This window comes from Gambusia affinis, linkage group LG02, assembly GCF_019740435.1.
Source record: "Gambusia affinis linkage group LG02, SWU_Gaff_1.0, whole genome shotgun sequence".
Lineage (NCBI taxonomy): Eukaryota > Metazoa > Chordata > Actinopteri > Cyprinodontiformes > Poeciliidae > Gambusia > Gambusia affinis.
Window position 1 is genome coordinate 5,164,717 of NC_057869.1, and position 22,885 is coordinate 5,187,601.

The 22,885-nt window shown below is 36.8% G+C and overlaps 1 protein-coding gene across 2 annotated transcripts; it reads right to left on the reverse strand.

Moving 5' to 3' along the window:
* Window positions 1–102: 102 nt before the first annotated feature.
* On the reverse strand, window positions 103–21,790 carry trpm5 (transient receptor potential cation channel, subfamily M, member 5). Of its 2 annotated transcripts, XM_044141788.1 has the most exons (26): window positions 21,702–21,790; window positions 18,571–18,638; window positions 16,081–16,234; window positions 15,768–15,948; window positions 14,396–14,562; window positions 14,101–14,278; window positions 12,079–12,143; window positions 11,548–11,733; window positions 11,166–11,265; window positions 10,923–11,041; window positions 9,238–9,579; window positions 8,533–8,676; window positions 5,829–5,952; window positions 5,458–5,603; window positions 4,624–4,736; window positions 4,432–4,533; window positions 3,990–4,245; window positions 3,220–3,338; window positions 2,932–3,064; window positions 2,658–2,832; window positions 2,313–2,481; window positions 1,191–1,369; window positions 840–972; window positions 560–632; window positions 353–443; window positions 103–251 (listed from the first exon to the last, which is right to left on the reverse strand). In XM_044141788.1, exons 1-26 carry the CDS (start codon window positions 21,726–21,728, stop codon window positions 106–108), a joined length of 3,690 nt encoding a protein of 1,229 aa, XP_043997723.1. In that variant the 5' UTR covers window positions 21,729–21,790; the 3' UTR covers window positions 103–105. The 2 variants fall into 2 exon arrangements, with proteins under 2 accessions (XP_043997723.1, XP_043997724.1); XM_044141789.1 differs by lacking the exon at window positions 18,571–18,638 and having other exon boundaries at window positions 21,702–21,784.
* Window positions 21,791–22,885: the final 1,095 nt, after the last annotated feature.

The following is a 22,885-nucleotide window of genomic DNA, read 5'->3' on the forward strand; positions in this document are numbered from 1 at the left end:
ATGAACTACTGCAACGTCAAGATAAAAAAAAAAAAAAACAGAAGTGCAAGGAGGATAAGAAGAAGGATTGGATTAGGCATGTGTTACAAGTTAGTGCTGTGACTATTATTCATCAATGTATGGAAATTTCTTGTTGGCTCCATATCCTGGGTGACCAGGTTTGGATTCTTCCTCTTCTTGTCTGGCTTCTTGCTCAGAGTGACTTTGAGGTGTGTCTGAAGTGCGGTCTGCCTTGCTGCCTGTTAGAGATGCTGACATGGCATGTAGTGTTAGTACAAAACTGGACATAAACGCTCACCGTTGTCCTGCATCGTTTTTGTTAGCCATCACAGATCTCTGATTTTTGACTCACTTGGAGGTTTTGGAGCATCTTTTTCACATTTGAGTGTGCTCTGCGCAAAGCACTCTGCCATCCAGGACAGCACTTCTCCACAATATCGAACCTTCACAGAAATGGAGAAATAACTGGGTATTAACCAGTCTCTGCACTTCCATAAGTTAAAATACAGTAACAGCAGAAGCAGCCATGCAATGCATCAAGGTGATGCTGCCGATCTACCTGAGCTTCCACTGATACCAGTCGCCTCTCTTGGTCCTTAAAACCACCAACGATCTTTAGCAAGCTCTGAACCCTGAATAAAAACATAAAGCTTGAATTAGCTGTAATAATATTACTTAGTAAATTAAATTAAAGCTTAAAATATTTTGGCTGTGGACATAGTGTACATGGAGCTTGAAAATAAAAAAAATAAAAAACAGAAAAAAGCAGGGTATCTTTTAATGATCTAACATATTGGGAGTTCATGGATTTATGCTCCTTAAAACTGCAAAATAAGTACTTCGAGGAGGTAGTCTTGAGTTTCTCCTCACTGCTCTCCCAGTGCTGGCGCTCCACTTTTGCCAAGTAATTCTCTTTCTGCACCGTCTCCCATGTTATGAGCCTCTGGTCGAGTCCTGCTGGCAGCTCCCTCTCTGCCAACACACAGGTAAACAAACACACAGACACATGCAGGTGAAGGGAATGAAACAAACTAACAGAATTCCCTTGAAGGTAAAAGGTAAGAGAAAACAACACTGTGCTTTGAAGTATTTCATATTTCATATTTTTTTAAAATTAGTTCCCCAAAAAACAAGCAGTTGGGAATGGTTTAAAATTCCCAAATGGAAAATGGATTGTAGAACCTACATACCAAGATGTTCTTGCTTGGACTCAGGCCGTTTAACCATGCAAAGGATGAGCTGAGAGATGTGGCTGATGATGATGAAGGGTGGGGCCAGCGCAGGCCGGCTGTGGTACTCCACAATCAGGTTATATCTCTGGAACTTCCAGAAGATGTCTGTATTACCCTGCACCACTTGGAAGGTGTAGCTGCAAATTGTGGTACAAATAGTCAAAAGTATTATCTTGGTGGAGTTTTTGTAGATACAGTGCCTTGCAGAAGTACCGTATTCATATGCTATGAAAATGTTCACATTTTGTCAATTTACAACCAAACAAGTCAATGTAGTTTTCTGGTATTGTAATGGGGTATACCAACATAAAGTAGAAACTGATTAAGTGGAAATAAAAACATACGTTTCAGAAAAGTGTGACATGCATTTGTATTTCAGTCTTAATGATAAAATAGAAACACCATTTGACTTAATTACAGCTGCAAATCTTATCTTTACAAACTTTGCATCTTCCTTTCACTCATCTTTCAATGGCTATTCTAGAACTTTTTTTTATAACATTGAACTTAAGAATATTTCACTTTAAGTGTAATGACTGCATATAACATGTTCTATCCTTTCTGAAATGAATGACAATAAACAAGATTTTTTTCCACAATATACACATTGTTGGAGCTGTATTTGTGTAACCTGACACATTTGCTGATTTTATTTATTTATTTTTTTGCCAGACATCTCAAACCGAGTCAGATTGGACAGAGAGCAAATGTAAGCACATTTTTTTAAATTTTTTTCTTCTAATCTCAGTTGTATTTAGACATTTCTAGAAATTGAAATTTAGAGGGGTAGACCCATAAAACAAATTTATGGGTCCAGCCCATAAATATGTTTTAGTTTGTATGTTTAAAGTTCTTTTCAATTCCCAGCTATGAACTACTTGCAAAGATTTGTTACATGAAACACAAATAAAAAAACAGAGAAGTTTGTAATTCTAATATTTCAGAAGATCAAAAATGTTCTAGAGGTGTGAATATTTTTGCATGGCTCTCAATTCACAATGAAAAAAATAGATTTGATTAATTAAATGTGTGTTGTTGACATCAGCAGCTTTCTGCATGTATTTTAAGCACTTGACTGACCTGAACATTGCAATAAGGAGGTTGAGCAGAAGCACATTGGTGACAAGCAGGAAGATAACTAGCAGGAGAATGACCAGCCAGTTGGCGTACTTATTGGGGCATGGCGGATACAGACCCATGAGAATCTCATCTGAGTCAGTGGTGCAGTTAATATCTGGCATTCGGGCAGCTGGGTCACATTTCAGGAGAAAAGAAAGAAATAGACAAAATTAGAAAATCTTCAGGAATCGTCAGAATGTGATACAGTTGTGATTTAAGTTGTAATATTTTTTCTATTAGAAAAATGTGTTTATATGTTCAAATTCAATAAATGGCATTCTTCAACATGGTGTATTTGTTCTTTACCATCTATGTCATCCAGTGGAATTTGGCCAAATATGTGCAGATAAGGGCGGTATAAGGCTCTACGAAACACCCAGTCAATCCTTGGGTCATTAGGGTGGAGGAGAGCCTGCGTAGCTACGCCATAAGCAATTAACCACACACTCAGAAAAAAGAGGAAGAAGAAAACATCTTTCATCTGTAAGACATGAATATTTTACATGTTAATGGATATATTAGTGGGAGAATGTGTAAATTAATGACTTTATGTCCTAGAAGAACCATTTAACTTGATCACCATTCTTTCCACAATGATGATCTTGGGGCCAAGTTGCTTATGTATGGCAAAGATGTGGATGAGACGTAGAGTAAAAACCATAAAATCTATGGCCAGGACTGTCCGTCCCGCTTCAAAGGTATCTTTCGACATCCTACAGAATCAAAGACAAACATTGGTACAACACAGTATTTCACTCCCTAATCAACTCATTTAATTTGATTATGACCCTCCCATTTTTTATAACTATTATAACAGTACATCCATACATTCTTTCATTTGCTCTTTTCATTTCCATTATTGTTGTACCTGCAGGAAACCCCAACAACAAAGAGTGAGATGGCCACCATGTCACACTTGTTCCAGTTGTCCTCTACGTAGAGCTTAAACTTCTTTAGGATGTTCATTTCTTCGTCAGTGAAGAAACTCTGCCATAGAACACAGTTATTGCCTTAACATGATGTTTTTGGAGGATTTTTATTAATTTAATTTATTACATCATGACATATAAAATTGTATGCATTGGTTATTAAACAAATATGTCCATTTTACCTGCTAATTCTAGCATATGGGATACTGCTTAAGAGATTCATTTATAAAATGTCTGATCAGAGTATCTCTAGATGTATGTATGCATGTTTGTATGTATTTTGGCATAGTTAGATAATGCAACAGTGTTGAAGTCGTGTCTTATGATGGTCTACTGTGCCCAGGGGAGCAATGCTCCAAGGGATCACTGCCAGAAGCAATCATGCTTATCTGACCTGTCTCCCAGGGAGAGAGAGAGAGTAATGCAGAGAGGTGAGAGGCTCATGAGTCCTCAAATTCCCTACAGAGAATGAGCTCACTCTAACAAAATCACATCATCGCCTACTCAGATGTGTCTGACTTGTTGGGACTGAATGCTTTAGCACATCTCATAAAGTGCTGCTCCTTCACAAAAGGTGTAATGTTCTTGCATAAGATAGCTGAATATCCCTGACAAATTGTCCCAAAAACAGGATGGGCTAGGTTGACAAGGCTTTGAAAATATTAAGCAGAATACTTTGGGATCATGTGTGATTCTGTACATCTGTCACCTGTCGAATTTCTTCCAGTACCAAGGTGAACACCCAGAAATAGAGCATTATCTCTGGAACTTTAGGACCATTGGGTGGATTCTTGAAGTCCAGAAGAAGAACATAAGTGAAGAGGCAGAGGAAGGCGAAGTACATGATGACATTGCCAAGGAACACAGTGACAGGAGCACTCCAGAAGCGACGCCAGCGGCGGAGCAGGAAGCGCCACCAAACACTGGCACAGCTCTGGGATGTCTGACCTCCAGGTGCAGCATCCCTGAAAAAACAACCATGCCACAAATACATTGAAACAAGCACGCTGCATGCATATAACACAAAGATATTTATTCAAGGTCAGATAACAACATATTAAAGGTTATTTTAATCAAATGTCTGACTATGTTAGTTTTCCTGGCAGTTAATTAAACGATTTACAGTGAAAACACTTTGAAGGCAAACTCACAAAGGACCATCGTCATCTGTTAGCAGTAAAGCCTTTTCTGTATCAAGGCTGTCCAGCTCCACAAATTCCTTTTTACCATCACGATTATCCAGTTCTTCATCACTGAAACACAAACCAGTCTGTCAGTGAACATAAGCAAATAAATACATGCCAACTGCATGATTAATGTTGTGTAATACAATTTTTGTTCACCTAAACATAATGAGGTTGGTCCAAATAAGGGGTGGAAAGAAGAAAGAGACCACAAGTTTGGAGATGGCGGTGTCTGTTGTCATCGCACCCCACCAAAGCTTTGTGAGGAGAGCCTGTGGTGAGAGTTGTCATTAGGATTATTTCTAGCAGTGAAGGATTAACCTGAATGAAGAAATGTGTACCACAAGGGGGCACCATAGGTCTTTCATTTTAGACACCATACTGTTCTGGGACTACATTCTTAGAGGACACATATTAAGAGTTATATAACCCCCTTCCCCCCCCAAAAAAAAAAAAACAAAAAAACAAACAAACAAAAACGCACAATATATGATTTACGTTTGGATTTACAGCTGCAGTTTGAATTTAGTCTCCTATGTGTCGAGGCACCTGCTAATTAGCCATGACTATGTCCACCCTAACAAAATAGTGTTGTCTTGCATATTTAAAAAAAAAATAATACACATGTACTGAATCATAATTAACTGCTTCCAAGTAAAAAAGGACTACAATATTCCAACTGCGTCCTTTAAATAAAAGATGTTATTCGCTGTGCGCTAACTTTCCCTGCTGATACTGAATACCAATTAACTCTCACTGATGACTTTCTAATGACAAGGACATATCTTGGAGGGAAATTTGGGAAGAAAAATGCACTGTATGAAGTATCTAATGGAATACACTGCTCTGATTAATAACCATAATGAGAACGTCACTAAGTAACCTAGATAGATATATATCAGTTTTCACAACATTGTTTTGCAGCAGAATGACAGGCTGAGTAAGAAAGCTTGGCCTCCAATCTCAGGAGGCCAAATGTTATCTTCTTGTTACCTGAACTCCATCGTGGGCAAAGAAAGATTTGGCATCAGCCTCAGTTGCCAAGTTGAGAACAGTGGATTTACTCCAGCAGTGTGTTCTTCTTACTAACAAAGCATAGGCCCTGTCTTCACTGTTGGAATAACACTCTCCAAAGACATCTGAAAAAAACCCCGACAAGAACAGTCAGCAAAGTGTCAACCAATTAAATCCTTTATGTTGGACAATTTCCATCTTTCAGATTTAGATTTTTATTCTCTTCTAATGCCATTTGTTTGTGCTTCTCTCAAGACAATGCTGGTTTGAGGTAGGGGGTATGCTTACTTGACCTTTGGGTTCTATAACCACACTGTCAACTCTTATCATCGGACAGTTTAAGAACTCACCAAGGGCAAACTGCTCGTACTTGGCCTCCTTCATACTGCGTGCAGACTCAGCCTCAGATTCCAGACGTGCCATCTCTTTCAGAATCTTACATCCTGCCAGGGCTGCTGCAACTGCCTCGGGTCCCTGAAGGATTAAAAGAAAGCTGGATCCAAGAAATGGGGCTGGAAGAAACATCTAGTGAATTTGGGAATGATTTATTTTTGCATCTCAATCACTGTGCATACTGCATCATCTATGTTTCAGAGGCAAATAGTAGAATTGACCCTTTAGTCTTTAAGTGTCTGTTTTAAAAGCTTAGTTCTGGATGTTTAAAGTGAGCTTCGGATAAAATATTCAGAGAAATCTAACATCAGTAGATAACTCTCATGGTTTGTATAAATCCAGATTAGTTGATCCTGAAAGCAAAAGCCATTGGTCAAGATCACAGTAGAGTTTCAAAAATAACCCTAATCTTATTAAGGCCATAGAAGATTATGCAAATACTTTTCTATGAACCTTTAAACTGTCATCCTGTTTGCATTGGAAGGTGGTGTATCACTTGTGATCTTCCTGTGTAGAACATGTTCTGATAATAGTACAGATAACGGATCTGCAGTTAGAGTAACTATTTAGCTGAAAAGTAAGGCAGATTAGAAATGCTTCACATCTTCCATTTCAGGTGTTTATTTTACTGAAATGGATCACCAGAATTTCACTTCACAAAAGATTCTGTAGTAATCCTTTGTTTTTTGGCATTATTTTCTACCTATGTCCTGTTATCTAAGGGATGAGAAAATCACCCCCTCTGTTCGCCTAAGAGCTTTGACACAGTCTGTTTGGCTATTCACTATTAAATCTGCATTTCATTCGGCTTTCCTTTCATTCCTCCCAGGATTCATTTTCAGTTCATTCAATGAACTAAAAGAACCAGTAGTAATTTATTGCAGAGAACTTAATTTACCACAGGTTACATTTTATGATTGAAAATACAGATGTGTTTTATCATTGTCTGGTGATTTTAATCACTTACTGGAATAAATTGAAGCCAGTGACTTGCTGGACTTGAATATGTTAGAGGTTTGGTGGTTTTATTTAGAATTGTAAAATATCAGTGAAAGAGAGACAGAGATGTTAAACAGTCTTTTATAACCATACTTTTCAAGTATTATGTTGATGTGTTTCCATACTGAGAGAGCGGAAATTGGCCCCAGGCACACTTAGATAATGACAAAAATGGCTGAAAATGTTTGCATACCTAGCACCAATACCCAATGACTTGTCTTTGCCACACTGTTTAATAATCGAGGGCCCATGTAGTGCAATTTCTTTCTTTTGGTGACCGAAGGAGATGTGCATAAGAGTCCTTAACCTGCATATGGTGATCATTTCTCCCTTTATGTGGGTTTTGGCCTCAAGGGAAACATCTAAAGATTATTAAACATAGTCATCTTGTATGTAGAGAGTTACCAGCATTCATTTTGCTCAATAAAGCCTAATGTGTTTCAAGAGCTAGGGTGAGTTCACTTCCTTTAAATACCTGAAGAATGTTGTGGGAAAACTAATTGCTAGCAGTATTAACCTCCATCTCTCAGGGAGATGATACAAGGCATATTTCCCAAGATACCAAGCTATTTTTTTGCAAGTAAGGATTTACACTTTGATAGCTTTTTCTTAAACAGAAAGACTCTGGCTCATGGGAGCACACCAGTTAAAAGACACTCTTCATATACAACAAAAACCTCATAATACATCTACTTTTTTTACTTTTTTTATAACACTCCTGCCTGTCCATTCTTCATCAGATAACATCCAGTTAATAACTTACAAGTACATCAGCACAAGAGCGGCAGTACAGTTGTTAAATTAAGAGTATGCATAGACTCTCCATCTCTATTTCATTTCAATGTATTATGATTTCTATCCTTCATGCTCTGTAATACATACATTCAGACAGACATGAATGCATACATACATATAAGCCAAGAGATGAGTATATGCGCTCCCTTGCATTTAGATGAAGCTTTCAGTGTGAGAGAGAGATGCTTCTAACAATCAAGTTATGAATGGTGCTATCCAGGCAACAGCATGAGAGGAAAACGACTTGCAGTGGGGGTGTGCACACACTGCATGCAATTAACAGGCTTTCAGATAATATTTGAAATAAGAAGCCAGGAAGGAGCACATTAAGGTGACCACTTGTGAGATTACAATAATTGGTTGCCTCACTACAGAGATGACTGGAGAAGAAATTAAAAACGGGAGCCTTGAAAAATTATTTAAAACAAAAAGGGATCATCATTGATTTGTGTCATTTGAACTGTTCAAAGAGCATCAATCCCATGTCTGGATATATTTCTCATTAACTTCGTCAGGACTTTAGATATGCTTTCCCTGTCTCACCAAGGGCTGACTGCCTCAGCAAGCGACATGACCTTCATTTCAATAATGTTCTTTAAGATAAGATTGCTTTTTAGCTCACCAAGTTACAGCACTCTTTTATCTAGAGGGACATTTGCATATGGCAGGACTGACCTACACCTGCTCTGTGTTTGGCATCCTGCCTCTTGTCACCCTCCATTTGAAGTTACACTCTCTGTGTATAACTCACACAAGCCTGCAGTTCTGATAGAGTAGATTTTTCCAGTGCCAGGCATATTTAGGGTGCTGCTGATTGATATATGACAAGCTGGAACTGAAACAAGCAAAGAAGCTGATAAGACTGACCATGGCCCAAAAGTAGTTAGCCATCTGCTGTCGGTTCTGAAGAACGGCCCAGAGAAAAAGATCTCGCCAAGGATGTTCACAGTGCTCCTCCAGCTCAGGCAGGTTCTTCTGGCTATGGAACAGTCGGCCCTTTGGTGGCTTCTCCTGGGGTGCAGAGGCAGTACACTGCATGTATTAAACATGTTTTGTAAATGGGGCAGCTGCAGACACTCAGCACAACATTCAGTGCCTAAATGAATTATAGAATTGATGGTGTTCATTACTGAAAAAACAATAAATTTTTTTGTTTCATAAGCATCTAAAAGACAATTGGAGAGCAAAGAAGAGTACAGAACATGGAAAATAGCAAGTACTAAAATTTTACATTGGTAAAATGCTGTTTAACCTTAACCACAGCATGAAATTATCAATTAAAGATTCAATAGCCTCCCTGAATTCAGTGTACCAAGAAATTTAGTATTATATCTGATTCATTGCAAATTCCGATGTTTCAAATGACACAATCTGAGAAAGTCAGAAGACAAAATTAGCCACAAGTCAGTTGCAAACTATAAAATGTGTCAAAAAAATAACAAATAAATGGGTTGAGAATAATCACTTTGGTTTAGAATTTGTCTTAACTTTAAAGTTAGAAATTTGTCATCTGAAATCAGTAGTTATTCACTCAAGTTCACATATGAGTCACAGTCTGTGTATGTCACTCACTGCTGGTATCTTTTGATAAAAGCCTTTGCAGGAGTCATGCAGAAAATCCTTCAGGACTTTGGCGACTTCAAACAGGGTGAAGCGGGGTTTCCCTTGCTCAGAGGGATGGTATCCTGGTGGACCAGGTGTCCTTGCTGCCCCTACCAAGAGCTGCTTCTCTTCATATTTTTTCAGAAGCAGGTTGTGAAGGAGGCTCTTCTCTGACACAGACCAGTAAAGCTCCTGTAGGCGACCGTAGGTGAGGAACTCCCCCAAGTTCACCCCGTTGTCCACAAAGAGGCGCACAAAGTCTGGTTTGTCGTTGACAAGGGCATCCATCATCACTTCCTCAAGGTCACAAGCCTGCAATAATTATAGGGTTTTGTAGCAATCAGTCACAAAGCAATTTAATGAAATGTTTTATAATGATTAGCTCATTGACTTCTTTTACAACAGTATACATTGGTGTTCTTAGCTGAATGCAATCTCATGAGAAACAACTAGTTAGTAAGTCAGTGAAAAGAAATGTTAGCATGTTGGATATATTTACAGCCATACTAACAAGACAGCTGTATGGATGGAATTATTTATTATCATAAAATGTGTGCTGTGTGAGCGAAGATGATCACATGTCTACAGCTTCATTGTTGACAAAGTGATTCAATTATGATTTTAGCAAATATTAAAAGTATAATTTGACAAACTAACAAAATAATGTGTAATATTAAATATCAGACATTTCTGCAAAGTCACAGGAGTCAGTTGTCAGCTTAGGGTAAATCAAGCATTTGTCTGGTTGAAAGTACAAGTTTGCAATATGATCAGTTGTACTGTGCCTTAATGTTTGCACAACATAGCTTAAAAATAAAAATTGCAATGGACTAATAAACAGAATGGACTAAAAAAACAGAAAAATTTAATTGTGAATCAGAAGGTGCAAATCAGATACCAATCTGTGTTGTTAGCCACGCATAGTGTAATACTTTTTACAGCCCACGCAGCAACACATATGGGGAGTGTCCACACATAATCAACTGAAAGCACCAGCTGTGGTGCAGCAGATAACTTCTCTTTGCAAGTTCTTGTGCTTCTCCCACATCCCTGCTATCCTAGGAGGTGAGCCATATTGCACATGTAAAAATATGGGCATTTAATGTTGCAGCAGTGACCAAGTGATAGCATTACAAATTTATGCTAAAGCTCTGCTTGTACTGATCAACATTCTCTTACCTTTACATTATTAATGTTTGAGCAGCTTCATCTGTTGGCAGCTTAGACTACTGTCTGAATGTTTTGGCTAATAATTATTTTAACAATTTCAACATTAAGCCTTTTTCCTTAAACAGTAAATTGATTTCTACATTTACAAAAACAACAACAGAACAAGATCATATCACAGCAATAGTAACATCCTCTTACACTGTATGAACTGTATTCACTGTATTTGCAATCCACTTGCACTGTAGGAATGTTAAAAAGTGACACACATATTTACAAGACATGACAGAAAGTGATCTTAAACTTAGTACTAACACCTTTAAACCAAAAGTTTGGACACAAGTTTTGGTTTAAAGTTGTGACCAAACCAAACTTTTGGTCTGAACTGAGTAAAGACCAGAAGTTTGGACACACCTTCTAATTGAATTCAATTAGAAGGCATGGCAGGATGAAATACAGATTGACAGAGATTTTCAGTATTTACCCACCTTCCACTCCACATCTCCATTAAAGATGTCACTCTTGGCAATGTCCACTCTGTTCCAGGCCACTGCCAGCTTTAGCTCATCCAGAAAGTCTTGAGCTTCTTGACTTTGACTCTTACAAGCTGATAAACACACAGACATTTACAATGCCAACAAGTCCACAGGCAATGAAGAGCTCAACATTTCACAGACAGAAATACTGAAATTGTGCAACAAAAAGGATTCCATCTTTAAGAAGAACTTTACCCTTGACAAGAGCTTTCAGAATGACAGTATCCAGCTCGGAACTTTCCTGTTCAGGGTCGTGGACAGTCAGAAGATGCCTGTGATCAAGTATCTTTTGGATCTGTCAGGCAAGTTGACAGCCAGTTAACAGTGTAAACATATTTTTAAACTCCATAAACTTCGAAAAAGAAACATTAAATTGATAAAACATTGAACATTTTTCTTATCTGTCATGCTACATTTAGGCAATTTTACACAAATTTCTTAAGATAAATATGAAATTCACACAGTAGTTTGTCTCACTGTGTTTCCCAGTGTGCCCCACTTTTATCCCAGTGTTCAATACTTGACAAGTGCATATCTTTGTAAGTGTCTGCCTCCCTGCTGTGTGCATGGCTCTCACCAGCTTGACCCAGTTACTGATGTCTGTGCTGTGGTGGGCATTGGGAAAGGTGTCCAACAGCAGCTCATGAACGCTGTCTGCGTCCCAGCAGCCTCTGTTCATCAGCGTGACTAGGATGTCAGCCACGCCTCCAGAGCCTGCCAGAATCAGCCACGGTGTGAAATTTCCAATGCCCTTACACATCCTCTGCAAGAAGAGAAACAATGTTATCAGCAGACAGCCATGCTGTTTAGATAGTGCTGTGGTCTTCCATCTCCTCAGTTATCACCCTGTTTATGAAAAATAATTGTTGGACAAGCTTTTTCTTTTAGATAAAGAGATTAGTCATGAGATAACATGAAGTGTTTGTCATTTGTCCACCCTACTGCTACTTTAGCTGATCAGCGTCTACTAACGTATGTTAAGAGTTATCTAAAGAGTCAAAAAATGGAAATCAAAACAGCAAAATCTGACATTCTGAAAAACCATTTGGGGTTATTTCTGTTTTACTGTGGAATAATTAAGACAGCATGAGGAAATAAAACTGTTTACCTTTAGGATTCTGGGCTCCCCATGGACCAGGAGACACAGAACAGGGATCTCAAAACTTCCTGTTCCTGCAATAAACATTTTTGTCTTTTAGAACTCTGGTGTTAGTTTACTGCACAATGAATAAACATATATTGATTAATTAAACCAAAGAGCATTTAATATATAGTTTTTCCAAAAATTGTTGTGTGGTGTGAAATATTCTTAAGGATTATCATCATTTTAACGGCAAGGTCTTTTCTGTTTATCACAGTGGAACAATTTCTTTTTAAGTTTAAACACTTTTGCTATGTACAAAAGCATTAAATAAACTAGGAAGGTCAGAAATGCTTGCTGCCACATTTGCACAAATGGAAAACATAAAGCACTTTGCAACAGTATTCAGACCTTGAGACTAACATATTGTTTGATTTTAAAAGCATTTTGCAATGTTGCCACGACACGCTTCAGTGTATTTAATTGAGTTGTTAGAGCAACATAAAACAGGTAATTATCGTAAAGCGCAAGAAAAAATACTTAAGCTTTTTATCGTATTTTCAAATTGCAATTTTGATGTGTATTTGCATTTAGTCCATTTTCCTCTGATACCACTAAATAAACTACTTTTTCTCTAATTGCCTGTAAAAGTCAACATCTTTATTAGCAAAGCCAACATGTGTAGTTTGATCATAGTACAACTGTAAGCTCCATTTGGAGACCTTGAAGGTTTCTCAGAAAAGCATATTGAGCATACTAAATCATGAACACTCTTGAAGACTCCAGACAGAACAGAAGGTAAAGTTATTTAGGTGTTTAAAGTTGGGGTAGCTTATAAAATAATATTCCAAACTTTGAAGAAAATAGACCCTGTTACTACTGTCTACACCAGGTGGTTGCAGCATCATGTTGTGGTATGTTCTTTTTTTTCTTTTCCATCAGAGCACTTTGGATGAAAACCTTTTAGACACCACAAAAGACAAAATATTGACTTAAGGGGAATTGAGTAATCCCCCTAAACATTGATATAATCAAAACCGATTTAATGGTGATCTCGAACAGAATGGATAGAGTGTGTATGCAGTGCATATAGTTCCTTGAAGAGTTAAGTAAGTACATGATGTGCTGTCATGTCTAATGTTTGAGGACAGCTGCAAAAATGTCATGTGCACAAGCTGAACGGTCATGTCTGTATAATTTAAAACAGTGATAATGCATGCAGTGTTGGAAAAACCAGATTTTTATAAATGTTTATCACAGTAAATTGTGTTTTATTATCAAAATATGTAATTTTAAACTGTTTTTTCATTATATCTTCCTATATATCCGAGAATTAAGATGTAGAAAAATGGCTCAAACAATATTGCTACATGATAAAATATAAAGTAAAGTTATTAATTTTAATAAAAAAAAGAAAATACACAATGTTAAATGTATGGTCCCTATAAGCCAACTAGATTACATCCTCAACCTAAATAATGTAAAAAAAATATACTGTAGACATCATTAAATCCTAAATAGTACATAATTAGATAGATGTAAAAAAGTTTTAATCTGACTGATCACTGAATAATGGAAAGGAGAGAAGCAGTGTCCTCAAATGGCCCAGACCTTCCACTGCTAGTATTTGTGGTTCTTTTTCCTTTAACTTTGCACAGTGATGGGTTTGAATAAGGAATAGCAAAGTTTAGTCACTTAAAAAGAATACTTAACATGACTGCTGCACTTCTCTACAATGCTGAGACATTTTGAGTTAAGCACGCTATAGCAAATAGTCATAAAATATGAATCATGGCTTCTTTTAAAATGTTCCTGTATGAAGCAGCAACATGTTTTATGTACAGAATTACAATGCAATAAAACTGAATGCATGTATAATTAAAAACAGTGAAGGTTGCAGTTACATGAACACATTTTCACTTATTTGTATGATCATTCAAACATTTTACACAAACAAAAATGTTGCAATGCTAAATTTTAACTTACTAATCAAATAACAATAGAATATATCATTTTAACCAAAACATATGTGAGCATGAAGGGTTTTACCTCCATAACCAGTGCGCTGAAGGGAGATGTGTTTGAGAAGCTTCACTCTCATTTCACTGGTGGCTCCTGGTCTGTTGGGATCCTCTTCCACAAACACAAAGTGGGAATGGTGGCTGTCCAGGGAATACACTGCACCATGGGGCAAGTCCTGTGGTGTGTATGCTACAGGCTCATCAACCTTGTAAAAATTATTATAACAATGCACAAAGACTCAGGAGAGCACAAATGTATTGAGGTTGTTTACAGACGACAGTGTGGCCTTTAGTGGCAATGTATTGTGTATCTGAGTGGAAACCTTGGCAGTGAGAAGAGCCTCTCGGTTGTGGATCATGTTCCAGGGTGCGATGCCAATGGCTACAACACGAACTTTAGAGGAGGTGCTGGCCAGGGAGTGATCTCTTACTGCCTGGCCCAAATGCTTAGTGATGCCAAAGCGAAGGCCATTAGTTAAAATCCATGCCCCTGAAGAACAGAGAAGGAGTTGCACAACTACTGCTGCTTAGATGTTCATATTTACTAATCAAAGGCATGAAAGTCATGTATAGCTTTTCATAATGTGTATGAACTATTCATTTTCCATAGTAAAATTATGATACAGCTGATGAACAAGAACTTATGTGCAATTTATAGTGTCTAAACAAGATCAAATTAAAACATAGACACTAACATATACATACACCCACACCTGATGTAGTTTATCAGGCTGCAGATAAACTTCATGGCTTTTTGGACTGCCTTTCTGACACCTACTGAGGTTTTACACATAGTCTCCATATTTCTGACAGGAACTATTTCATCTGCTTTCTGTTGTTTTATGATCTATGTTAAGAAATCCACTTGGGGATTCATGACAAGGCTTTCAAATCTGAAAACACTTTTCAACATGGGGATGACAAAATCATACTGTGGGGCTTCCAGTGGTACTGGTGTGACTGAATCACAGCCAGAGTCTTCAACTTCACACTCATTTAACAGCTAGAAATTTAAAACATGGACCCAATTGGGTGTCCTAACTTGGCAATTCTCCAAAATCCTTTCAGAATGGTTTTGGAATAGATGAAGTAGCTAAACAATTTCTGGGAACTCCATGATCTCAATCTTCTTACAAAATCAGGGGACTGTGGTCAAAGGTCAAGTTTGTGTCAGGAAAAAGCAACATTTTTGAGCAAAATCTAATGATTTTCATCAGAATAAAAATGGGATATTTTTGAAACAGCCCCTTTAATGATTTGAAAAAGTGTTAAAAAAAAAGTTTAAAATTAACATAACATCATGCTGATGATGCGTGCGTGAAAACTTCTGACTTCTACCAAATTGGACAATGCTGAGTTAAACAGAAACACTTTATGGAAATGTGTAAAAGATATTAGACTGGAAGGTTCCTTCTCAAATTGCATGAGAGCAATCACCGCAAATTAGACTTCTGCCCATTTAGTCATGAATAGTATACGGGTTCTGCTAAAAGTGAATAATGCAACTTTTCATTGTGCATAAAAGCATAAATAAGAACAAATAAGAAAACTGATTAAGAATTGAAACATCGTTGACAAAAATATACTGCAATGGTATTGCTGATAACAATTCTGCCACATTGCAGCAGAAGGCTAAGCACAAGCTATTCCCTTGCTGTGAAAAGTCAAGGCCAGCTTTGGCCCATTGATTATAACCTGTGCTCTGTGCAGCTTTCACAAGTCCTTTCCTAAGAGTGTCCCTGAGCCAGGGCTTCATCTGAGCCAGCTCATCTCCTCCCACCAACGCCACTACCAAGTGTGGAGGAGAGAGGCCCCAGTCCTCTGTCAGCATCTTGTAAATCAAAACTGGGTCTGTGTTGCTGCACACCCTCACAAACTGCATAAAAGGAAGAGAAATATGATGTTAGGATCATGTGTTCAAATCAATTTGTGCAAGGTTTTTTCTGAGACTGTCTCTTATTATTTTACTGTGTGTTTTTATTTATGTTTTTGCATTATTTAATCTCACCTTTCCTTTAGTCTTTGTAGGTCCAATAAAGTCAATGTCACCCACTCTCCCAGCAGCCCAGTGAGTTTTCTCCTTCATTTTGTTAGCCAGGCCTCTGGCTACATTCACAATAGTCTCATCCACTGTAGAACAACACGAGCAGCCAAGGGGGACACTGCAAAGACACAGATAATTGTCCTGTGTCATAAAGTCATCTTTAGCATACAACAATAAACAGTTAATTTTGAGTGACCCTGATGCACTTCTTGAAAACAATATACCAAGTTATAAACTGTCCTGTAATCGGTTGCAAAGTATTTTCTAACAATGTTATTGTGTTGCTTACTTTGTAGCAAAAGATTATCTAAGAAGATGCTCATAATATTTCATTATTTGGCACTTCCAGGTAAATAAAGTCACAAGTTCACATAAATTAATTTCTTTACAGACATTTTTAAAATGTATTAGAATATTAACCTTTAAACTGTGTTGTATGCATTTCGGTGGAAACATTTCCTCTTTTGCTAATTGCGTTTCTTAGAGAGTGAAATATATCATATCACTGAACAAATGTGAATATGTGACAAAGACTCATTGAGTAAATATGAATGTATTATTGAATCGATTGTATTATTCAATCAATTGCAGAACAGATGAAATGGGAATTCAGTCACAAAGTCATTTATAAGATTTTGGGAGAGTCATTATCCACACATACATGAAATATGAAACAATGGTGAATCTTTCTGGGAGTGACTGGTCTCCCAAAATTATTCCAAGACCGAGTCAGTGACTCATTCAGGAGGTCACAAAAGAACCTAACACAACATCTAAATCATTGCACACCTTACATGTTAAAGTTAATAATGCCTATATCATTCAACAACAACAGTGTCATGCTTTCCGTAGCAAAGACCTGAGCACTCAGGCAACCCGGATAGCATTTTAATGAAAACCAATGGGAGTAAATCCAGAGAACAATAGGTAAAGGAATGCAACATGAAGGGAAACAGAAAAGATCCAACAAGGAATGACAAGATTCATATAGTTAATTACAGTCACACTGCAGCTGGGAGAGAAGGCAAATGCATATACTCAGGGAAGATGAATAATGAACACAGAAAGAGCCAAACAAGGACTCAAAGGATCTAGAACCAAAGGAAAAAGCTTGACAAATAATCTAAGAGACATGATTGCAAAAACACCAGAAACAGAACAGAAGAATAAACTCAGAAACTACATACAAAGCAACAAACACATACAGCAATGTCAAACTAAATATGCAAAATATTTTAAGCTACAATAAGGAGGACAAACAAATATACAAAGACAAATTAAATCCAACACTGAAACACTCCAAGAAAATGATAAAGAGATTGGATAAGAAAATGCATTTCTTTGAGAGTACCCTGTCCCAATAATTGCTGAACAAAAAATAAAGAAGACTTGCCTCACTTTTGCCAATAAAAACATTGTGGTGATACTATAGATCTGGAAACATGATGTGAGCTGATGAGATAAAAGCTAACTAAAAGGTTTGTTTGTATTGCTTTTTTTATCTTGACAAATTAAACAACTGAGAATTGAATTTTGTATTTTCTCATGTTCTCTTTGTCTGATATAAAATTTTCTTTGAAGATCTGAAACATTTACAGTAGCAAAAAAAAGGGGGAAAATACTTTTTTTTCATAGTACTGTAGAATTTTACATTAAACAGTAGAATTTGGCAAAATCAAACAAAAGAGGGACATACTGTAGATTGAACTTTTAAACAAATTATACCTTTAGGCCACTCCCTTCTGAATTTCTTGCACTTTAACACTGCCCTTCCTGCAGATGAAGCAGTCATGCAAGCAACAGGCAAATAGCCATAGCAACTGTAAAAGGTGCAGCCATACATACGGTTAGAGACTCACCTTTGGTTCCAGTGAAGTGATTTTTTCTTAGAATTCAGAATAATAAGACATGCCAAAATAATGTGATGACTTGTTTACATTAGAGGCTTATCAAGAGTTTTAAGTTTTTCTTTTAATGTTTAAAATCCTGCACAAGATGAAAACATCCTTCAAAGTATAAATATTTATACCTTGATGTTATGAAATTTGCAGATTTTTGATAAAAATAAATAACTGAGATCAGTAGAGGAATTCTGAATGCTTTGTTGTTTAGCCGTGTCATCAATAATCCTCCTTCCTAACAATGTAGATCAGAGCTACATTGTTAAACATAGCATTCTATTCTGCAGCTTAGAAATTACTTTTTCTCATGAATAATTAAAATAAAAAATCTACTTGGATCTAGTTAAGACTTTTTAGTAATGCACAAATGTTTGCCTTCTGTCACAAAGCCTTCAAATTAGTGCACTGATCTGAAAGAATACAATTATGGTTTCTTTGCAATAAAACTACTCTCTTCAGAGTAAGATAAAGTTAGTTTAACAAATTTTTGTGCTGTTTCATATAGAGATATTTGGGTTGTGTTACACACAAGCAAACCAATGCGTTGACACACCTGTGCTCCTCTGACCACTCCAGCATGTCTCCACACTGAAGGCATTGTGTTTGTGGCTGCAGTGGCCTCTGCAAACAAATAAATACACAGACATTAATCCCAGTTTCCACTAAATCCATTAAAATTCACTCACCAGCCTTATATGACTGGAAAGAGGGTAATAGGTATTTGTGGCTAATGCAAAGCTGGGACAATTTTCATTCACGCTTCATATGCAAAGTACTTTGTCCAGACTAGTTGCTTCAACTAACAGCATAGCAACCATACTTTCTCAAATAGATGAAACTGGAATGTATATGGCGAGCCTATGAAGCAGGACTGATTTGATTCAGAACAATTTGACAAAAAGTCAACACATTTGTCTCACATTTAAATGGACACTAAAAATATTAAAAACCTCTGATAAATGGAGGTAAAATATTTAATCTTCTTTTACATGATATATGTTCCAAAGAAACACATTTATATAAGAGAAATATGAAAAGAAAAAATCCTGCAACAATCTATTTGCATAAGTGAGCACGCCAGCAAACAAATACATTAGTGTGATCCAGTCCTAGCCTCAGACTGTCAATCACCCTGATGTAGGTACTCTTCATATCCTTCCCCATGCTCTGTGCTGCGCTACAGATTCTCCCTGATAGAGCATGCCACAAATGCTCGGACTAATTAGCATGGCTACAGATAACGTTGCATAACATCGTTTTCCAGTAACTGCTCAATGTATTAACTGCATATTGACAGTTTTAACAAGCATGTAAGAAACTTATTTTTAAATAAAAGTTAGATACTGCAACTTTAACTCATAGAAAACATTCAGACAGTTTTCTGATAACTGTCTGAATGTAGAAAACTGCCTGAATGGGCATGTTAGATGACTCAGTTGATGTAGCACACATGACATGTACCGAGGCTGTCGGTTATTATGGATTCAGTTCCAGGTCTCAAGCCATTTGTTGCCTGTCTTTCTCCTCTCTCTCCACTCTATTTACCACCTATATACTGTTCAATGAAGGCCACCAGGGCCAGAAAAAAAAGAAAAAAAACAAACAAAAGAAAAGCAATCTCAAAGCATAAAGCTTATGTCTACATGTTTTGCTGTGGGTGTGATATTCTTCTTGTGAATTAGTTGGTGTTTTCAAAACAAAGCACACCTCTTTTATGACCCAAACATGTGTGTAATATTTCTTTAGACTAAAACACATTCTCCCACTAGATTTTAGAATATTGGCCAAAATGCTTTCTTTGAAGAGAAGGCCTCTGTCATGAACCAGTCCAGACATACAAGGAATGCATGAACTTGTCGTACTAGTAGAACATGACCTGTTCTTACGAGAAATTCTGGCATCTTTTTCATTGCTACTGTCAGGCTCTTGGCAGCATTCCAGACCAGTTTCTATTTCTTCTTTTCATCAGTTTTGGAAAATCATCCAGGTTTGTTAATGTCTCTGCTGTCCCGTTTTCCTCCAACTGTTGTGACTCTTTTCACTCCATCATAGTATGCATAGAAGTAAATATTTAAGAGTGTGCAGAATAATACAAGCGAGCTACTGCTTCTCTTTTATGTATTATATAATGTTTTTTTTATTATTTGTTTAATTTAATTTAAGAGAAGTTTAGAAAGGTTTTATTGTAGACATATTTTTTACATCATGTTTGAAAAAAAATGGATTTTAAAGGCTGTAAAAACTGAAAAGTATTCCCAGGAAATACTTGTCTTAGAGTGATGGCGAATTGTATGGAACTGCTCATTTATATTTAGTCCTATAATTTGTTTCATAAGAATATCTTTATACTTATAGAGAATTTTGTAGCAATAAGTATGCAATTAAAACATGTCTTCGTAATGATCTCGGTTTTTGATGCACTAAAGACATCACCAGGAATTACATCTGCGAATGAAGATTTTCCTAGAAATAAATGGCACTCTATCATTATGCTAACTCATTTTTTAATGATAAGATTTTCCCTGCACCTCAGAAAACACAGTTTTATCAGTCACTTTCATTTGCATTTCCATTTGAGCTTCTTATGAAAGGTTAATAATAAAATAAGAGACAAGCATGTCCAATTCAAAAGAAAGGAGAAAAAGTTTCTGTTTATTTTGGATCCAGAAAAGTGACATTGTGTATAATGCAGAGGGAAAAAAAGCTAATATCTGCTTTACAATCTGTTTGATATTATGAAGGTAGCTAGCTACGGAATGCTTTATTTGACTACAGGTTTGGGTGGAGGAGGAAAACGACTACTGGGTATGCAAACAGGATAATTTGCATGCAAAGGAAAGAAAAGGATGTGAACCTGTGTGAGTATGGGTCTGTGTTCTGAAAATGGGTTTGGAGAAGAACATGTCTTGGAACAAAAAATTAATTCAGACACACGCCTTAAACTTTGTTCAATGTTCGACATTCTGAGCTTGATTACAGTTTGAATGAAGTGCAGTTTGAAGTTTATACTATGTTGTGTTTCACAACAGTGGGAGCTTTGGTAACTCCTTGTCTTATGCAAGTGATGAAGAAAATAACAGCAAAGTATAGGTTAAAAATTGTCCATGTTGTTTTATTCTGAGCTTTAAGTTCATAATTTTGTATTTCTCATTGATTTTTGATTAAATGTTGTTTGCAAATTAGTAATACAAAACTTTATCAGAGCACAGCAAATATTTATAGAAAAAAATCATTCTGATTGCACATTTCAAGTTACACAGAAATTTCACCTGGCCATCCTCATTGCACTTCATTTTGTGAAAAGGTCTTTAATCTTTATGGTTGTTCCTATTTCTGTGTTCAATTTACAAGTGCTACTCCAGAGGGAATTTTGGTAGTATCTATTTTTTATTATGATGGCAAGGACACCATTATGATATAAAGTCCCTTGAGATAATGTAGTTTCTGATTACATAAATAAAATAGAATTTTAACTACATGCTCCCCAGATGAGGCCCCAAAATTTTACTTACCCAAATCCTAAACTGATTTTACTATATTTGTTTTATAATTGATGATATATAGCAGATTTACTAAAATACTGCAAGAGGCACACAGCTCTTGATATGTTTCATATCATTTGCTTAATATGAGACATTTTGATGATGTTGAAAAGGGAAAAAGAACATTGCAGTAGGTACTCACCAGAGGGGTGTCTTGTTTCTCCGGCATGGCCAACACAAACTTTTCTCCTTGTTCAGCTTACCCACAGCAGGAGAGACTGTGAGTTTTCTCTTCAGGTGAATTACTTGGCTCATCAGGAAGTGGCATGAAGGTAAAGCTGTTCCCTCAGCCAATCCCTGAACCTTTTGTGCACCATTACTTTGCATGTTGGTTTGCTATACTCTGCTCCCATCAGGATGACACCTTTATTTTTTTAAGCCAGCTGCTTTCTTTACATTTTAAGCACATTTACTGTCTTTTTAGAAGTTTTCTATATTTTTTGCCATAGCAACTTCTGCACTGACAAAAAATGGGAACAGAGCCCTCCAGATTTGATAAAGTGTGATACAGATCACCCAAAAACCATCAAATAAATTCATTATTGATTGCAACACCAATACTTGACTATAGGTATTTATTCAATACTTATTTAGCAAATCTGAAAAAAATTATCTTGATGTAAGTATTAAGTCATCAATATACACTAAGAGGCCACTTTTTTAGGCACACCTTGCTTGTACCTGTCTGGACTACCTTTTGCTTTCAGAACAACCCTAACTTTTTGTGTTATCGATCCAATTAAGAATCAGGCACATTCCTCAAAGATTTAGAGCTATGTTGATGCCATCATGCAGTTGCTGCAGATTTATCAGCTTGACATCCACAATATGAGTCCTCTGATCCACCACATCCCAAAGGAATGGTCATTAGAGTGGAGTTGACTTACTGACATGTTCAAGATAGTAGTTTGAGATTATTTGAGCTTTGTGAAAGGTTCTGAATTATCCTGCTGGAAATGGACAACACAAAACACAAACATTAAAGAAGGAGTGGGAATGTTGAGAAACATCAGTCAGATAAGGCAAATCTGATCGCTTATGTAAAATTTTGGTGAACCTGTGGGCATTGAAGCTTCAGATTCCTGTTCTTCCTGTTTGGATAAAATGCCATGTTGTCTGATGTTGGTGTAGCCCGCCTGGGTGAATGTTCCATAAAATGTGTACTTAGAGATGATATTCTTTTTACTTTGGTTAGAAAGAGTGGATATTTGAGCTGTTGTTGCATTTCTGTCATCGCAAACCCCTGTGGCCATTCCCCTCTGACCTCTGGTGTGAACAATATATTTTCATTCACACAGCTGCTGCCAACTGTACATCAGCAGTTTC